Source organism: Triturus cristatus, chromosome 11, assembly GCF_964204655.1.
Source record: "Triturus cristatus chromosome 11, aTriCri1.1, whole genome shotgun sequence".
NCBI lineage: Eukaryota > Metazoa > Chordata > Amphibia > Caudata > Salamandridae > Triturus > Triturus cristatus.
Genome location: NC_140594.1, coordinates 565214990 through 565234581, shown reverse-complemented (window position 1 = coordinate 565234581; position 19592 = coordinate 565214990). Strand labels below are relative to the sequence as shown.

At 47.2% G+C, this 19592-nt stretch overlaps 1 protein-coding gene across 1 annotated transcript in view; it reads right to left on the bottom strand.

Moving 5' to 3' along the window:
* XRN1 (5'-3' exoribonuclease 1) overlaps positions 1 to 19592 on the bottom strand; it is a 1184094-nt gene that overhangs the window by 922866 nt on the left and 241636 nt on the right. Inside the window, exons 14-17 of the mRNA XM_085633624.1 lie at positions 19333 to 19489; positions 14294 to 14413; positions 2979 to 3148; positions 106 to 226 (exon numbers count right to left, since the gene is read on the bottom strand). Coding sequence (XP_085489750.1) covers positions 106 to 226; positions 2979 to 3148; positions 14294 to 14413; positions 19333 to 19489 — 568 coding nt within the window. The remainder of the gene's footprint in view (positions 1 to 105; positions 227 to 2978; positions 3149 to 14293; positions 14414 to 19332; positions 19490 to 19592) is intronic.

Sequence of the window (19592 nt, the reverse complement as noted above, 5' to 3'; positions counted from 1 at the left end):
CTGACGCGGGAAGAATTATAAAGGTGACAAACTGCAAATAGAAGTATTCAACAGAATTCTACATATTAATGGATGACAAAGCACTGCATTTTAGGCATCACTTACCTTATGCTTGATGTGTTTTAAAGTAGGAAACCCACAAAAGTATAACGCATTCTTGTCAACTTTTGTAATTTTATTGTGGCTCATATCCACATGCCAAGCATCAAGTGAAATGGTTTGAAACCTAAAAAGAAACCAAAGCAAATGAATGATTTATCAAATGGTCAAAAAGAAAAGACCACATAATGTTACGCATAGGTAGTCAAAGGAAAATTAGCACCCAGAAATATCATGATGGGCACAATTTGTTTTGTGCAATTATTCAGAAAATATAGATTACAGTTCCTCCTCGGATGGCCTACATAAGGATTATGTTACTTACCCTGTAAGCATCTGTTTGACGCATGGAGTGCTGTAGTTTTGCAGATACTGTTATGGGCATATATTTCCAAGAAAAACCATAGTGGCACTATTTGCAGGTAGGGTCCATTTGGTGCCGAGGTAACCAGCCAGAACGCAATTAACAATCCACCTGGCTACACTTGGCTTAGATATTGGGCAAACTTTATGATGCTGCACTAAGGCAACAACGAGCGGTTGTGTTTTACCGAAGGACTTGGTCCAGTCTAAATAATACATGAGAACACAGTTGATGTAAACTGTGTGAAGTCCTCCTCTCTCTGCTACCGAGTGAGACTGTAGTAAGAAGACAGGGAGCTCAAATATTTGGTTAAGGTGGCATGGGGGGGGGGGGGAGGGGGGGGGGGGTGGAGATTTGAAGTTGCCTCTAAAAGCAACCCTGTCGTCGTGACCTTGGAAAAAAGTTTCTTATAGTGTGGGGGGCCTGCAGCTCACTAATACGCCTAAAGGATGCTATGACTACTAAAGCGACCTTCCAAGAAAGAAACTGCTAAGGGCAAGAAGAAAGAGGTTCTAAGGAGGCCCCCTGAACTCTTCCGGCTCAGAGGAATCGGAGCTGATGATCTCTGGGATGGGCTGATGAGCCAGAAGGCTCATCACATTTCTCCTTGTGGGTGCTGAGTGGGTCTGCCTACACCGATGACGTCCAGAGTCTGAGACAAGAGGTACATTTTGTTGTGGACCCAATGGATGCCTCTCTGCTGCCAAAGGGTCCTCTTGCTCCAGAAGGCCGAGTAGGAGTTGCAGTGGGTATCATCGTGCTCTGGAGAGAGACAAACAAGTTCTTTACCTTCTCTGACGCCTTATCTGGTAGAGACTATCTAGCTGAGGATTCCATACATTGAATTATTCCAAGGCGTTAGAATGGATGCAGATTTTTTTTCGGGAGCATTACACCTGCGCAATGGCAGGTGGCCTCATTGTCCATGCCAGAAGTGACGTGTCCATGCGCACTGCCCACTTAAGAAGGAGTACAAGGCATTTCGTCAAACGAAAACCTTTCTTTGAAGAAAAACAAGTTGCAAAAGTCCAAGTACAACACTACATGGCAGGTGATAAGCACACATTTTATTCAAACAGCTTTGTAAAATTAAGGGAAAAAAGTAGTAAACAAGATTTTTACTGTGGGCTACTTCTAAAAAATTGATGACAGTAATATGCTTATACTTTGATGACAAATTCTCAAAATCAAAATGTTCTGAGATTCTCCAACACCCCCAGAGAAGAACTTTATTGTTTTACTGCATCGTACAATCAACTAATTGTCATGACTTCTGCAAAATTTACCAATGCTACACTGAGAAGAAAAAAATTGTAAGGAAAATGGTAAGCACGACAGAGCAGTGTGTGCCAGGGTAACATTAAATGCAAAAAGAACCACTGATGGACAGAATGCAGAACAATGTCATACATTCACCCAGTACAGAGAGATCTGGGCCTAAATCCATCGTTTTTTTGCTCATGATGCCATTCGAGTTTGGACCCAGCCATATGCAAATCAGTCTTGACCCTGCACCCAATGGGAACAGTCCAGCCCGAACTGCCAGGTCAGGTCCTCCCTGGACTGTAAACAAGCATCCTAGGACCGGTTTCGGGCTTTCAGCCCTCATCAGCCAGGATAGCTTGACTCCAGTGGCATGGAGAGCTCGGGACCCACGTCTGGGCATACTCGTCCCACACTGGGTGACAAATGCAAAAAGAACAATTGATGGACAGAATGCAGAACAATGTCATACACTCACCCGAGTAAAGAGATCTGGGCCTAAATCCATCGTTTTTTTGCTCACCATGCCATTCCAGTTTGGACCCAGCCATATGCAAATCAGTCTTGACCCTGCGCCCAGGTCTCTTTGCTTGCGTAGCACTTTTCACCCTAAGTGGGATGAGTATGCCGAGACGTGGGTCCCTTGCTCACTGTGCCACTGGATTCAAGCTAGCCTGGCTGATGAAGGGTGATGCCCTGAAATCGGTCCCAGGATGCTTGTTTCCAGTTCCATGGAGGACCTGGCTTGGCAGTTCGGTCTGGACTGTTCCCATGAAGCACAGAGTCGAGACTGATTTGCATATGGCTGGGTCTAAAATGGGGTGGCATGGTGAGCAAAATAATGATGGATTTAACATAGATCTCTTGACTGGGGGTGAATGTATGATTTATTCAGCATTCCATCCATCATTTGTTTGCGCAGGGTAACATTAAAGGCTCTTCCAGGACAATAAAGTAGGAGTAATGTGCACTGATAACTCCTTGTCCCATTTTAGGAACTGCTTTTTGATGGTAGAGGGGAATGTGAGAGTGTAAAACGCTCATCCATTTGCAGAAGAAAAAAACTGTGGATTCTAAATTGGTAAGGATAAGGAAAATAGACAATTCAGCAGCAAGCGTTTTTCTGAATAAGTGCAAGTCTGCATGAAATCTCTCAGCATTTAGATTTTTTGTAAGCGCACTCGTAAAAAGTATGACAGTAAAAAAAAAGTTGGGAGGGGAAAATAAAATAATCACAGCAATACAACTTTACCTTGCTTGGCACCTATTTATATTTGGGAATTTCTCTAGCCATGGTGAAGCATATCCAAACTCCATCTCACTGTCATACCAGTACTTTAGGCATTCGCTGTGTCGGTTTCTGTTACTCTCTTCTTCAGTCAAGCATTTGTTGCCAGGCTCCATTGCTTGTAGTAAAAGTTTCTGAAATAGTTGAAGAAACACTGATACTGTGAGATCAAGAGGTAAAGATCCTTTTCTCTCTTGGAGTACAGACTGTAAAGGATGACCTTTCCAAATAATTAAAATGTGTGTTTTGTAAGTAATATTGAGACATGTGGAGAAAAGAACGGGCAAATTTTCGATTGAAGAAGAAAATAATTTGAAGGTATTTTAGTAGAGAAAACAAATTAATCTAGAGAGGTTTGCAATTAAAATTAAAAACATTATCCATTTTGTTAAACAAAAAAAAAATGCACGGACGCGTTTACAAATGTAAATAAAGTATATCAATCAATAGAAATTACTTGTGGTAAAACCCAAGATTTCTTGTGCCTTGAATGCAGACTGTTCATTAAGGAAGTTCCTGTAGAGGCAGAGTTTGCATGAGTAATTGTGCTGAAGGGGGCGTATTTATAAATATAAAATTAAATATTAAAAGGAAAAATATTTCAATGTTTTAATTTCAAACTTTAATTTATGGCTCTAGAATTACCATAATTCAGCAGAAAACGACAAACTTTTATGGAAAGATGGGGCGCAGTTGTGCTAGAAGCACAATATCTGAGCAGTAATCAAGGGAAGGGAAACAGAAGGCCAAAATAGTATTTAGGCAGAATAATAAATCTTAAAAAGAGGAGCTGAGGAGAGGTAGAGCAGCCTGTTGGTGTTCAAGAAAATTCAGTGGGGCGAGACTGACCACACCCTTCCCCCATCATTTCAAAATCCCACATGTAAAAGTAGTTTTCTGTAAATGCTAAGACTGATACACTGTAATAGTAGAAGGCCAACAAGGGATTTTGTTTTAGCAAAATTCAATTCAATTATAATGTACAGAGTAACCATTACATAAGTACTAGAGGGAAATTCGATCAGACGTAATTCAATTGAATACAGTAAATGATATAAAGCAAACACACACGGGGTATTTTTTCAAGTGAAAGAATCACTGATTTTTATCTAGAAACAATTAATAAAAAGGAGTACACAAAACAAATGAATGTATAATGTAACATGAAGGGAAAGAAAGCTCAATATTATCCACAAATCATGACATTACAAAAAATCCAATCCAGTCACTATAACAGAGATATATCTCGTGTTTAGAGAACAATCAGCTGTGCAGCTATGCTGTGGAAATGGAAAATATAGTCGACGTTTCGGTCTGTTGAGGCGTCAGTCGGTCAGACCATCTTCAGGACAGATGAACAATACAGGAACTCGATCGAGTTCCTATCGACGGATGGTACTCTGACTTTTCCTCGGCTCTGTGGGATTAAAATCATTTCCTTGAGTGAAAAATCTATCAACGAAGGACCATCTGGCCTTCTGAATCATACAATACCAGAATAGTCAACATTCTGAGGCCCATTGTTGTCCTGCTACAGGCCTCGCATGGTATACACTTATCCAAATAAGATCGGATGAAGCACAATCTATGCCTAATGAGGAAGTGATTACTCCTCTAAAATACTACAACAAACTACGAGAGTCTTTTTGTATTGTTCATCTGTCCTGAAGATGGTCTGACCGACTGACGCCTCAACAGACCGAAACGTCGACTATATTTTCCATTTCCACAGCATAGCTGCACAGCTGATTGTTCTCTAAACACGAGATATATCTCTGTTATAGTGACTGGATTGGATTTTTTGTAATGTCATGATTTGTGGATAATATTGAGCTTTCTTTCCCTTCATGTTACATTATACATTCATTTGTTTTGTGTACTCCTTTTTATTAATTGTTTCTAGATAAAAATCAGTGATTCTTTCACTTGAAAAAATACCCCGTGTGTGTTTGCTTTATATCATTTACTGTATTCAATTGAATTACGTCTGATCGAATTTCCCTCTAGTACTTATGTAATGGTTACTCTGTACAGTATAATTGAATTGAATTTTGCTAAAACAAAATCCCTTGTTGGCCTTCTACTATTACATTCTATCTGCCCAAGCCCTCAAGGGTATATTGGGTGTTACCCCTCAATTTAAATAAGACTGATACACGGCACCAAACCTATGATACGATAGAAACTGAAGTATACTGAGAGTTGTTTATAGTTGTAACCAGAATTTCCTCTAAGGAACACAGGCTCACATTTCCAAATTAGTTTGATAACCAATATAAATATGTAGCTAATGAGCTTACCGTAGAAAACTGGCTTTTTATTTAGTATACCAAAATGAGGTACACTATTTAGAAAGTCCGGACGACTCTTATTGACTTACAGTGCTTAAATTAATAATCCCAAATGCTCTCTTTTGTGGTAGTGAGGGAAAACAGTTTAGGCTTTCAGAGGGACTCTGTGTGTAAACATTTGTTGTACACACAGAGTCTAGACATGAGACTCACTCAAGAAGAAACTTGAGACCAATTTAGAAAAATAAAATTTGTATATAATTGTAGACATCAAGATTATCGTAATCAGGTAAGTACTTTAGATTTTATCAATTTTCACAGTAAAAAAGTAGAAAATGCCAGCTGTCAGATTTGAGGCATGAGCCTCGAACACATTATTGTAATGCTTTTGGAGAAACATTCACATAATAGGTACACTTCGCCGATTTACAGGACTATTCTTCTGGACTTAAGTTAAGTATGGGCCAAGGTGGACGGGCAGACTTCTCCCAAAGTGATAAACCACTCCATGCCAGGCGGTGGGGGCTACGTTGGCTATCAGTTGTAATGGCCGGTAACATCCGCCCCGCGTGTTACCTCCCGATTGGCATAATGCCATTACTGTTTTTTGTGTAACTTTCATGGTTATAAGGAATGTTAAGTATTGCGATGGGGGGTGGAGGGGGAATGCTTGCATATGTATAGTTGGGTAGTGCATTGCGTGGGAGGGGGTGGGAAGGGTATTTGTTTCATATTCACAGCTTATGTACACAAAGATGGCACGATGACAGCAACAGAGAGCTTAAAATGTGATTTGCACGCGATAGGGCATAGTAGATGCAATAAATGCTAGGGGACACAGTGCGTAGTCAACTGGGCAAAGTCTGGTTTATAACTTGGAATGTCAGAGGGTTGAATGACTTTAGAAAACTATGCAAAATATTGGACTACCTACAACGTCATGAAGTAGATGTCGCCTTACTCCAGGAGACATCTAGCCCCTAATAATACCATGCTCAATAAAAGGAGGCCTCAAGGCTCATTCCAAGCGGCAGGATTCTCCTCACACGCTAGACAGGGGTGTTAACTTGGGTTGATCCTGAATCAGGAATTCCTCTGTTTGAGCATAAGGTAGATATCAAAGGCAGGTACGCCACCTCTAGGTGCCATGGGAAAGTGTTGGACCTGCAGGGTGTAAATATATACGGGCCGAACTAGGATGATCCTCAGTTTCATAAGACCTTACTAACTCACACAAAATACCACTCGACGTTACTGCAATTATGGGGAGGCGATCTAAATTGTGTTTTAAACCCACTTTTGGACAGGTCCGGGGGCCGGGCTAGGCGTTCCTCGGCCGCTGCAAAAACCATGTGAGACATAGCGCAGTTGGGTATGGTCGATGTCTGGAGGGCTACGCATTCAGAGGCGGGTGGGTTTACGCACTACTCCGCCCCTCATGATATACACACTAGAATTGATTACATGCTTATGTCAGGGTCACTACTACCGCGTGTACGTGAGTGCACAGTGATTCCTTGCACATTCTCAGATCCCGCTCCAATTATCTTAGAGGTGGAAATCTCCCCATGCAGGGTTGCCCTGTTCACATGGAGAGTCCCCCCCCGTATTCATTACTAGACTATGTATTTAAAGCTAAGCTTGCCACAGCCACCACCGACTTCTTTTATATTAACACTGACTCGGTTGAACACTTCTCTACAGTTTGGGAGGCATTCAAGGTGTATATTAGAGGCGTTGCCATCAGTAAACACGTGGGTGTTCTCCGTTCCATTATGGGCAGACTGTAGGAAAGTGGCTCTGTATATACTGTTCCCAAATAGGTACAGTGTGCACAGAGTTCACAGTCCCCAGAGGTATGGCAGAGGCTAAAGTTAGATATAACCTTACTCTCTAAAGTGGTAGCTTGGTCGAGAAGTAAGGCAGTATCAGAGGACAGTGTACAGCATTTGTTGTACACACTCAGCCAGCAAATGGTCTCACACACTCAAGAACTGAACTCTAGGCCAAAGCTTTGTATATAAAAATATATGGTTGATTTATTTTATAGGTATCAAAATATACTTTCTCAGAATGAGATGCTTTAGTTAAACACTCTGCAATAGGCAATTGACTTTTGAATGCAATAGTTGCAGTTTGTTGCAATAGGCAACACAATTTCAAAACACAATAATACATTGAGCTCAATGGGAATTTTAAGTTAAATGCAATTGATTACTTTCAGGATTACTTTTCTAACTCCAGGACTGGATCCTAGATTCAGTCCTGGGACGGTTCTTGGAAACAAGTGAGTAAATACGTTTTAGATACTGTTGTGATTTTTAAGCAATATTTTGGTATTTTAAAAGTTGAAAATTAGAAACCTTTTCTAATCAAATTACCAATGTTATCCTACGGGAGGAAATTCACTTAGCAGGTAAATGGGGTTATCAGCTTTTGGGTAAGTACTCGACTGGCAGAGTTAAGGTTCTGGGCATAGACTCCGGAGTCTCCCAGGATCAGGTAAGTGCAGTGGTTACACCCTCAGCGGCACAGGGGTAGCCGGGTGCAGAGTGAGTTAGGCCCAATGTTATCCTATGGGAGGCAGGGGGCCCTTGGTTGGTGGCTGCTGACTAGCAAGCCACGCGGCTGTGGGAGCTGGGCTCCTGGTCACTTGCTCAGGGCAAATGGGGAAGTAGGTAGGAGTAGAGGTTGCACAACAAGGGGCACTCGGGCGGCTAGGTGCAGGGTGCTTTTGAGCCGTTGGGCGCTCAATGGATTGCAACGGAGAAGCTCAAGAACAAACAAAGGCTGCAGGCTCCGGGACAAAGATTATTCAGGTGCGACCACCACTTCGAGAGGTAAGTTGGGTAGTTGGAGGATAGGTAGGTACCCAGGAGTTGGGCACAGGGGGGTGCAGGGGTGCCTTTTGGTGTCCGGAAATCTTACCCTCTGTTGATCGCGGTTGGAGGGGTCCCTGGTTCTGAGGCTGCAGGTGACGTCAGGAGCGTCGAGGTGGGTCCTTGGGTGCCGGATTAGGTGTCACAGTCGCCGGGGGGACATCCTCGTGGTCTTGGTCCACTCCAGCACAGGCCAGGCATGGCGGGTGCAGTGTGCGGGGTTCACGGTTCCTGGCTGATGCCCAGGGTCAGTTACTTGCTTTGAGCAGTGCCACTGCTCGTGGGAGTCCCAGATGCTCAGGGTCACAAGGTAGCCAGGTCCTCCGGGGTTTGTGAGGTTGCTGGCCACGGAAGATGCCGGGATTTAGCAGGAGCAGGTTCCCTGAAGCGTCATTGGGTGCAGAAGATGAAGATGGGTGGAGGCCAGAACCTCTTCGTCCCCTTTGCCTTCCCCTATACGACCTATAAAGGGGATTCTGCTGCTGTTGCTGCTGCTGCTACTGAGGTTGCCGGAACGAAAAGAGGATCTCCCAAAGCCTCTAAATTTCCTAGGACCAAATCCCTTAGCTGGAGTCTGTAGCCCCAAAGATTTCGCCGTAACCCTGCTATCTTTAGATCTTTGCAAGGCAGAATCAGCCTTCTCGCCAAAAAGTTTTTCTCCATCAAAAGGTAAGTCTACCAAAGTGGCTTGAACATCAGTAGAGAAGCCAGAAGAACAAAGCCACGCTTGCCTCCTAGTGGCTATCTAAGACCCCATTATCCTTGCCACAGAATCAGCAGTGTCCAGTCCCGACTGAATTACCTGCCTTGCAGCAGCCTGAGTGTCAGTGACCACCTCCATAAAAGAAGCTCTCTCTCCTTCTGGCAGCTTAAGGGCTAATAATTTCATAGAGTCCATCAGTGCATGAACATAGCGCCCTAGTAAACAAGTGGCATTAGTAGATTTAAGCGCCATGCTCCCTGAAGAAAAGACCTTTCTGGCAGCTTGATCAGTCTTTTTAGAATCCCTATCCGCAGGAGTCTGAGGGAAGGCGCCTGAAGAATTTTTCGAACATGAAGCTTGCACCACAAGGCTTTCTGGAGAAGGGTGGGAAGAAAGCAAGCTTGGATCTCCCGGAGCCACCCTATACCGCCTTGCCACCTGTCTGGAGACTGCAGGCGAAGAGAGTGGCTTACGCCAAACATCCATTACAGGCTCTAAGATAGCCTCATTAAAAGGCAACAAGGGTTCAACATTCGAAGTCGGTTAATGCAGGACTTCAGTCAGGAGGTTTGGCTTATATTCAGCAGAGGGTAACTGCAAGTCCAGCAACTCTGCGTCCTTCTTGATAACTGAATGATAGGGGGCCAATTCTTGTGGTGGCGAAGACCTAGTCGAAGAATGCTCCCACTCCGGAGTGGTATCAAGACCACTAGCATCCTGAATGCCTTCAATTCATCAGAAGATGCGTCCACCTAACCTTCTTTCACTTCCTCCCTAAAACGCTCCTCTACCAAGACTCTCTGGGCCTCTCTCCTTGAACGGATCCGAGGAACCGGCGTCGGCTGCGCCGTACGCGGAGTCGGTGAAACCAAACGTGGAGTCGGCGGCGCCGGAGTCGGAGGCGCCGGGCGTGGAGCCGAAGGTGTCGGCAACGGCGTCGAGGAAGGCTCCGAAGAAGGCCGCTCAAGCCGAAGTCGAGATGGATCACCAGACGGTGCCGGAAACTGCCACGAAGGAGCCATCGGCAAAAAGGGCATAAACGGGGCCTGAGCAGAATGCTGCGGCACTCCCAAGGTGTATGCCATAAGACCCACAGGACCAGATGGTGCGCCGGATGGTAAGGCAGCCCGATGAAAAATCCCATACATCGCATTAAGGAAATGCGTTGAATCCGCACCTGGCGCCGGGAACTGCGGATAAGGGATTGATTCCGAATCCGGTCGAGGAGTACCCGGAACCGGAGCCGAAGTGTCCTCACCAGGCGCCGCAGGATCAGCTGGTACTGGAGAAAGCTCTTTCTCTTGTTCCTGCTCAGCGTCAGAAGCAGAAGACTCCACTGGTGCCGGTGACTGCGCCGGAGACTGCGCCGGAGACCGCTTCGGCGAAGGCGACCTCTCTGGAGACCTAGGAGATGGAGAAGGAGATGCAACATCCTTACTTTGACATCGAGGCAACGGCGATCTCGAAGTCTTACTCCTCGAAGACCGGCGCAGAGAGCTATGCTTCCTCTTCTTGTGTTTCTTCGACTTCGAAGAGTGCGAAGTCGACAACTCCGGCCTCGATTTCTGCTTCTTCCTACCTCTTCTTTCCTTCTTTGCTTTGGCCATGAAGAGTTTGGCCTCTCTCTCCTTCGGGGCCTTGGGGTTCATTCTTCTGCAGCTGGAAAAGTCCTCCACGTCGTGGTCAGAAGAAAGACACCACAAACAATCCTCATGGGGGTCAGTCATTGACAAGTGGCCTCAACATTCCCTACAAGGTTTGAAACCAGACTTCCTCGTCGAAGACATGGTGAATCCAGAAACAATAACCACTACAAGACTACAAAGTAGCAGGAGAGTGCTGGAAAACCGATACGCGTCATCGGCACGGAAAAAAGGGAACTGACGTCATCACGCCGACGTGGCTCTCTTATGGCTCCGGTGACGTCATACAGAGTGTGCAGGGTTCGCGGTTCCGGGCTGATGCCAGGGGTTAGAAACTTGCTTTGAGCAGAGCCACTGCTCATGGGAGTCCGAGTCTTGGTAGAGTCTCAAGGTGGTCAGGTCCTCCGGGGTTTTTGAGGTTGCTGACCACTGAAGGCGCCGGAGTTCCACAGGAGCAGGTTCAAGGATCAACAGGCCGGTAGGGCTGGGACCAAGTCAGTTGATGTTGTCCTTTTGTTAGCAGCTGCGTGGTGGGTCTTCTGGTTTCTTGATCTTCTTGCTTGTTTTCGAATCGGGATCTGAGGAAGGAAGGTTCAGGGTGCCCCTAAATACTAAATTTATGGGTGTTACAGGTAGGTAAAGGTCCCTGCCCTGGGGTGGGTACACCCCCTATCCTGCCACTCTCCTGTGGGAGGGGGGCAGTGGCCAAGTCCTGATTGGGCAGGGCTCCCCATCTTCAAGATGGCAAGAGCCCGGGGACGTGCTTCACCTCGCCTCCCCCACCTGAGGGGTGGGATTGGAAGAGGCTGGCACACTCCCTGTCCTTCCTTGGGGTTTCCGCCAGTGAGGGGGTTGAGAACCGGTAGGGGCCAGTTGCTGGGTACAGCAAGTGGCCTGGAGCAGCTCACAAAGGCGGAATGCCTTTGAAGCTTCCCCTGCACATCCTGGGGAGGAGACTTCGCACCTCACCCAGGATGTGCATTGTTGCAGGCCCAGGAGAGCAGATGGCTCTCTACCCAGGGGTCCAGCAACCTGTCTGCTGTGTGGCAGCCTAGGCAGCCCCTCAGACAAGACGTGGATTGTAGGTTAGGCTCAGGGGGCATCTCTAAGATGCCCTCTGTCGTGCATATTACAGTAAATCCCACACTGGCATCAGTGTGGGTTTACTGTGCTGAGAAGTTTGATACCAAACTTCTTAGTCTTCAGTGTAGTCATCATGGTGCTGTGGAGTTCGTTTTGACGACCTCCCAGCACCATATACTCTTAATGGCAGCACTGCACTTACAGTTCCCAGGAATGGACCTGGGTACTGTAGGGGCACAGGGCTCATGCACCTGTGCCCACACCTCTGGCATAGGGCACCCAGCTAGAGGGGTGACTGAGGTATGCCAGAGCAGTGTGTGTTGTGGGCATGGCATACAGGGATGTGTGCCATGTTGACTCTTCACTTTGTTCTGCACCAAAACATGCAGCCTGCAAAGGCAGTGTGTGTGTGTGCGTGTGTGTAAGGGTACAGGACCTCTGAGGGTGGCACAATAAGTGTTGCAGCCCTTAGAGGCCTTCTCTGGTCACAGTGCCCCGGGTACCTGTGGTACCATTTAACAGGGGCTGACCTGTGTCCAGAGATGCCAATTGGGTTTAGGCTTCAATGCAGTTGTAGGGAAATAACATAGGCCCTGTGTACCTGACTAGCAGGAGCCCAGGGCACACTCAGTCAAAGAACATCAGCAATTCAACAAAGAGTGGGGGCAACCTTGGAGAAAGAGCACACTTTCTCACAACTCTGTCATCAGCGACAAGTCGTAGCCAATGGGCTACTCAGCTTTAGGGTGACTACATCCCCTATATAAACTCTTGGGAAGTGGGCATAACCCTAACCCAGTAAGCCTAATTCCACCAAACAAAAACCAAGATGGTAGAATTCTAGTTTTCATGTTCACATCAGGCAGCCCACCTTAGGTGCGGGACTGGCCTGATAGTGACACGCCTCCTGACTAGCTCATTTCCTGCCTGTCCTAGTGCCAAATGGGACCGGGGAAGGGGGTGGCATTTCCGCTGACTGAGGGTTGCCTGGGTCACATATCAAAGGCGGTAGAGGCCTTTGAAGCCTCCGTCCTTGATATGCCGATAACCATCAAGTTTGGAGGAGATGACAACACCTTCAGCCGGAGCAGGCATGGTTTCTGCACTCGGAGAGCGTGGGCTCTCACCTGCAGGGGGTGAGAAACCGGCAGGTTTTCAGGGGGGGAACCTCTAAGGAGCCCTCTTGGTGCATGCATTAATAAATCCATTACTGGAAACAGTGTGGGTTTATTAATACGAAGATGTTTGATACTAAACATCTTTGGTTTCAGTGACGCCATCATGCAGCTGGGGAACTCGGAATCACCCGTGCCCAGTACATAAACTCAAGATGGCTTCCCTGATCAGTGGTAATGTCCAAGAATCGACACCACAGGGGTATATCTGCTCACACAGATATGTCCTCACATGTAAATAATGCACTCTGCCTTAGGGCTGTAGGGCCTGCTGTACGGGTGACTTACGTGTATTATATGCAGTGTCTGCAGGTGTAGCACACAGGAGATGTGCCATGTCGTGACTTCACTTTTGTCAGAGCCCTGCCACGCAGCCTACGATGGCAGTGTGCATCAGTGTGGTGAGGGGTCCCTCAGGGAGGCACAATACAAGCTGCAGCCCTTAGGGCCCCTCTTTAGTACCAAAGGCCTAGGTACCTGGGATATCATTTACTAGGGACTTATACGGGTGCTAAAGGTGTTGCCAATGGGAGAACAATTGTACAGCTTTAGGGAAAGAGATCTGGCACGGGGGACTTGAATAGTAAGTACCTAGTGCACTTCTGTCAAAATTGCATCAATTACCAGCCAAAAGTGGGGTTGACCATGTCAAAAAGGCACTTTACTAGAACAATTGCAACAAAATTCCTGGAGTGGGTAGCTTTGCATTTCATTATCACAGATGGACAGAAAGACAATTGTCAGCACTTCTATCAACTGCTGAATAACAGGATGTCAAACAGTACAATTTAAAATTTTCTTTTTTTCCAGGAGGCCACCGATTTTGAAGATTAAACATTTGATAACGGATACAAGCTTTCACAAAGGAAAGTATAAAAATATATATAAGGATCATTGATTATGTTTTAGGTAACGCATCATGCTGGCAACTGACATTAAAAATTCAGAATAAAAAAACCATGATCAAAAAGTCTATCACTCAATCCAGCACAATAGGAAAGTCTATAAGTTAGAGTAGTAAACAAAATTAAACACTGAACAACAGGCAACAGTGCTTCAATGGAATGTAAAAGCACAATGAAGAAAAACTACGTAATTTACAAAAGATTCATTTTTAAATGGTTATAAAAGGAAATGTAATTAACTGAAAACTCACACTGCCTTCAACTGGAAATCGGTCTTATTTCCTTATCTTTTATCACACACTGCTCTAAGTGGCACTATATTTACACAATGTAATTTGATAAATCTTTCCTACAGGGGTCTCAGCCAAGGTGGCTACTATCGTAGAGATTTTTCAGGGCCCACTCTGAACAAGTTTTCTGCTGCAAGAGGAAGTGAAGTCATACCACGATCAAATGAGCTGAAATTAGCACATTTCTTTCAGAAAAGTAATAATTTTTTTTCTTCTATACCTTTCTCTTACTAGAAATAAGAGTTCCATTTTCAACGTGCAATTAATGGTGCTGCATGACAATGTATAGAAGAGAGCTCAGAGCACTAACCTCGTCAATGAATGGAATTAGGACCACTGCTTCCCATTCTTGCTGCTTCCCATTTAGGTCGGTTTTAAAATCGGCTGGATAATACTCAATTATGGGAGATTCTTCACTTGTCATTAGAGTCTGAAAAACATATTTGAAAAAGAACTTTATTCATGAGAGTTCAACCAGGAACTTTCATCTACCAATCATCAATGCTTTAAAGAATGAAAGGAGAGAACATTAATTCAACGATTTTCAATAATTCCAGCCTCAAATATGCAAATTGTTAAGACAAAGGCTACCTCTTTCCCAGAGATAGTCTGTGTGAAAGCATAAGTAGACCACTGGCATCAGTAGATCAGATGTTTATGGAATTGTTTGTGTTAAATATGGTATTATCATAAAGCTAAGGTTTTGATGCTTGCCAAGATTCATGTAGGACACGGGTACTCATAATACGGCCCGGCAAGCCTTCCTTGGCGTCCCGCGGACCTTGCAGACATAGCACCTGTGTGCTTTTTTTTTTTTTTTTTTTTGTTTTTTTTTGTTTTTTTTAGTGTCAGTAAACACCTCCGGTTGCAGCAGCGCGGACTTCGAGAGGGGGCCGGGTGATTCCAGCGATAGTAAGAGTAGAGCTGCAGGGGCGCTAAGAAGAGGTGAAATACAACAAAGGCTCGTTAGCAAGTGAATGGTCTTTTAAAGACCTGTGAAATACTCGGGTTTGGCTGTGTGTGTGCCCGGGAAGCTGTCTCAGCAGGGTCGGAAAGGATTCTACTTCTTTCATGCAACATATGCAATTTCTAGTGCCGTTGATAAAGATTACATGTTCACATTTAGAACCTTTGTAAAAGACATTTATTAATGGCCTAACATCAGATTTGTCCTACAAAAAAAAAAAAAACACCACCGCCCAGCAGTCTTATGACTGAGGCACCAGCAAGGTGGATCCCATTTCACTCAGGCCATATGGATTCAAAACAATTAACAATTCCCAAATCTCTGATTTACGTTCCTCATTAATGTACATGTTCATGACGTTAGGAGCAATGTATAAAGTGATTAATAAAGAAGCGCAACAGGAACCACCTGCACCAACAGACTACGCATTTTTCCATGGGTGCCACAGCCCGTCATCCAGTACAGTAATAAAAGACCTTAATAGAAAGATTAGGCTACAATTCAATTATAACCGTAGCGAGACAAGGTTCCCCGGCGACATCAGTTTCTTCCGCGAGCTATGGATTCCTTATGCTGCGAGTGTCTTGGCCCTATTCCAAGTGTCACGGCGGTGAGGTGACAGAGGACAGCAGGGTGTGAGTGAGGGGACAGAGGGCAGGAGGGAGTGAGAGCCGGGTGAGATGGCAGAGGGCAGCAGGGAGTGAGAGCCGGGTGAGGTGACCGAGGGCAGCAGGGAGTGAGAGCCGGGTGAGGGGACATAGGGTGACTGAGGACAGTAGGGACTGAGAGACAGGTGAGGTGACAGGGGATGACAGAGGGCAGTAGGGTGTGAGAGCTGGGTGAGGTGGCAGAGGGCAGCAGGGAGTGAGAGCCGGGTGAGGTGACAGAGGGCAGGAGGGAATGAGAGCCGGGTGAGTTGTGCGTTAAGAGCCTGTGATATGATGTTTCCCGCCAGCCTGTAGTCAGAGGGTTGAGCCAAGGCCAGGGAGCTCAGGCCTGGTCTCCGCTCTCGCAGCACAGCGCACAAATGCTCGCCGCCAGGTTGGCGCTATATATAATTGAAGCATGCATACCTACACGGACGGGTGACTGGTGCCAAAGGGGGGCTTTGATCTGACAGCTTGGGGGTGAGAGTCTGAATTAAAGCCAGCGACAGATGTGACCCCAGGCCCAGTGGTGGGACACAAACCCTGCAAGCAAAGCAGCAAATTCAGAGAGAAAACGAGCTGGCTTTTAAATTACACAGGGAGCGGGGGAAGTGGGGGGGCTGTGTCTCTGGGCTGGTGACGGGGACGTGTAGACACAGTACGTGTGCACTGCGCGAGGCACAGATAGAGATAGAGGCAGAGAGAGACAGATAGAGGCAGAGGCAGATAGAGGCAGATAGAGGCAGATAGAGGCAGATAGAGGCAGATAGAGGCAGATAGAGGCAGATAGAGGCAGATAGAGGCAGATAGAGGCAGATAGAGGCAGATAGAGGCAGATAGAGGCAGATAGAGGCAGATAGAGGCAGATAGAGGCAGATAGAGGCAGATAGAGGCAGATAGAGGCAGATAGAGGCAGATAGAGGCAGATAGAGGCAGATAGAGGCAGATAGAGGCAGATAGAGGCAGATAGAGGCAGATAGAGGCAGATAGAGGCAGATAGAGGCAGATAGAGGCAGATAGAGGCAGATAGAGGCAGATAGAGGCAGATAGAGGCAGATAGAGGCAGATAGAGATAGAGGCAGAGAGAGAGAGATAGAGACAGACAGACAGAGGGAGGCAGACAGACAGAGGGAGGGAGGCAGACAGACAGAGGGAGGGAGGCAGACAGACAGAGGGAGGGAGGCAGACAGACAGAGGGAGGGAGGCAGACAGACAGAGGGAGGGAGGCAGACAGACAGAGGGAGGGAGGCAGACAGACAGAGGGAGGCAGACAGACAGAGGGAGGCAGACAGACAGAGGGAGGCAGACAGACAGAGGGAGGCAGACAGACAGAGGGAGGCAGACAGACAGAGGGAGGCAGACAGACAGCGGGAGGCAGACAGACAGCGGGAGGCAGACAGACAGCGGGAGGCAGACAGACAGCGGGAGGCAGACAGACAGCGGGAGGCAGACAGACAGCGGGAGGCAGACAGACAGCGGGAGGCAGACAGACAGCGGGAGGCAGACAGACAGCGGGAGGCAGACAGACAGCGGGAGGCAGACAGACAGCGGGAGGCAGACAGACAGCGGGAGGCAGACAGACAGCGGGAGGCAGACAGACAGCGGGAGGCAGACAGACAGCGGGAGGCAGACAGACAGCGGGAGGCAGACAGACAGAGGGAGGCAGACAGACAGCGGGAGGCAGACAGACAGCGGGAGGCAGACAGACAGAGGGAGGCAGACAGACAGAGGGAGGCAGACAGACAGAGGGAGGCAGACAGACAGAGGGAGGCAGACAGACAGAGGGAGGCAGACAGACAGAGGGAGGCAGACAGACAGAGGGAGGCAGACAGACAGAGGGAGGCAGACAGACAGAGGGAGGCAGACAGACAGAGGGAGGCAGAGAGGGAGGCAGACAGACAGAGGGAGGCAGAGAGGGAGGCAGACAGACAGAGGGAGGGAGGCAGACAGGCAGACAGAGGGAGGCAGACAGACAGACAGAGGGAGGCAGACAGACAGACAGACAGAGGGAGGCAGACAGACAGACAGACAGAGGGAGGCAGACAGACAGAGGGAGGCAGACAGACAGAGGGAGGCAGACAGACAGAGGGAGGCAGGCAGACAGACAGACAGAGGGAGGCAGGCAGACAGACAGACAGAGGGAGGCAGGCAGACAGACAGACAGAGGGAGGCAGGCAGACAGACAGACAGAGGGAGGCAGGCAGACAGACAGACAGAGGGAGGCAGACAGACAGACAGGCAGAGGGAGGCAGACAGACAGACAGACAGACAGAGGGAGGCAGACAGACAGAGGAAGGCAGACAGACAGAGGGAGGCAGGCAGAGGGAGGCAGACAGACAGAGGGAGGCAGACAGACGGAGGGAGGCAGACAGACAGACGGAGGGAGGCAGACAGACAGACGGAGGGAGGCAGACAGACAGACGGAGGGAGGCAGACAGACAGACAGACGGAGGGAGACAGACGGAGGGAGGCAGGCAGACAGAGGGAGGCAGACAGAGGGAGGCAGGCAGACAGAGGGAGGCAGGCAGACAGAGGGAGGCAGGCAGACAGAGGGAGGCAGGCAGACAGAGGGAGGCAGGCAGACAGAGGGAGGCAGGCAGACAGAGGGAGGCAGGCAGACAGAGGGAGGCAGGCAGACAGAGGGAGGCAGGCAGACAGAGGGAGGCAGGCAGACAGAGGGAGGCAGGCAGACAGAGGGAGGCAGGCAGACAGAGGGAGGCAGGCAGACAGAGGGAGGCAGACAGAGGGAGGCAGGCAGACAGAGGGAGGCAGGCAGACAGAGGGAGGCAGGCAGACAGAGGGAGGCAGGCAGACAGAGGGAGGCAGGCAGACAGAGGGAGGCAGGCAGACAGACGGAGGCAGGCAGACAGACAGAGGCAGGCAGACAGACAGAGGGAGGCTATATATATATATATATATATATATATATATATATATATATATATATATATAAATAATGGTCTGGTGGCTCAGTGGGCGAAGGCCTCCGCTGGAGGGGCCTGTGTTCAACCACATGGTCACAGTTTTTTTGGCTCTAGCCCCGTCCCCTCCCACACAGACCCCGCCCCCACTTGTGCGGCCCACTGCCACAAACCACACTCTAAATTTGGCCCTCGAGAGAAAGTTTGTGAGTACCCATGATGTAGGAGATCAATACTACTAATATATTGGCTCCACGATGTGATGAATGCACTTTTACCGCATTTCCAAAGAATCTTCGGCATATGAAAAAAGTCGGAACGAACTTCAGATTTTTGACAACAGCAAAATCCAATGCATCGCTACATCACTGAGATGAATGACTAGGACAGTAAGGTCACTTTCAGCAGACAGATATTTAAATAAAGCACATTATTGAACCCAACATGATAAAGCTTAACAAACATGGCCACTGTCTAATGGGTTGAAAAAGGAAAAAAAAAAAATAGAAATGGTGGTCCTTCATCACAACTCGGTAGCGCCACCTCCATTATGGGCATATGGGACACTTTGGGCAATTTGTTTTTTATATATTGGAGTTTTGGTAAAACTGAATTGGTGGAACAGCAGTTTTATGCTCAACTATCTTCTTGTACTTTTAAATGAAAATGATTTATTTGATGCTCAATTTCATACTGTTATTTTTGTCATATTAACTATGTTGTACATATGAAATTACAAGTTCCAATACGTATCAGTTGTACCGCTCTCAGGAATCAATAGTCAATAGGAACCTATGTACATCACTGAACTCACCTGGTAACTTGCTGGTAGTAAATCTTTGCTGAGTGCTGGAAGCACAGCCAGAAGCTGTTCAAATGGCATAAAAGGCTTTCCCAACTCAAAATGGAGTTTGAGATGGCCGATATTGCGGATATCCGACAAATAAGGTGCATAATGGTAGGGATAATACCTAGAACAACAAAAGTACTTGTTAGGAGTCTGATGCAATTACTAAGAGATGATTGATACGGAGTGGGGACATTGGACATAAATGTAAAGATATGCTGTGGCTG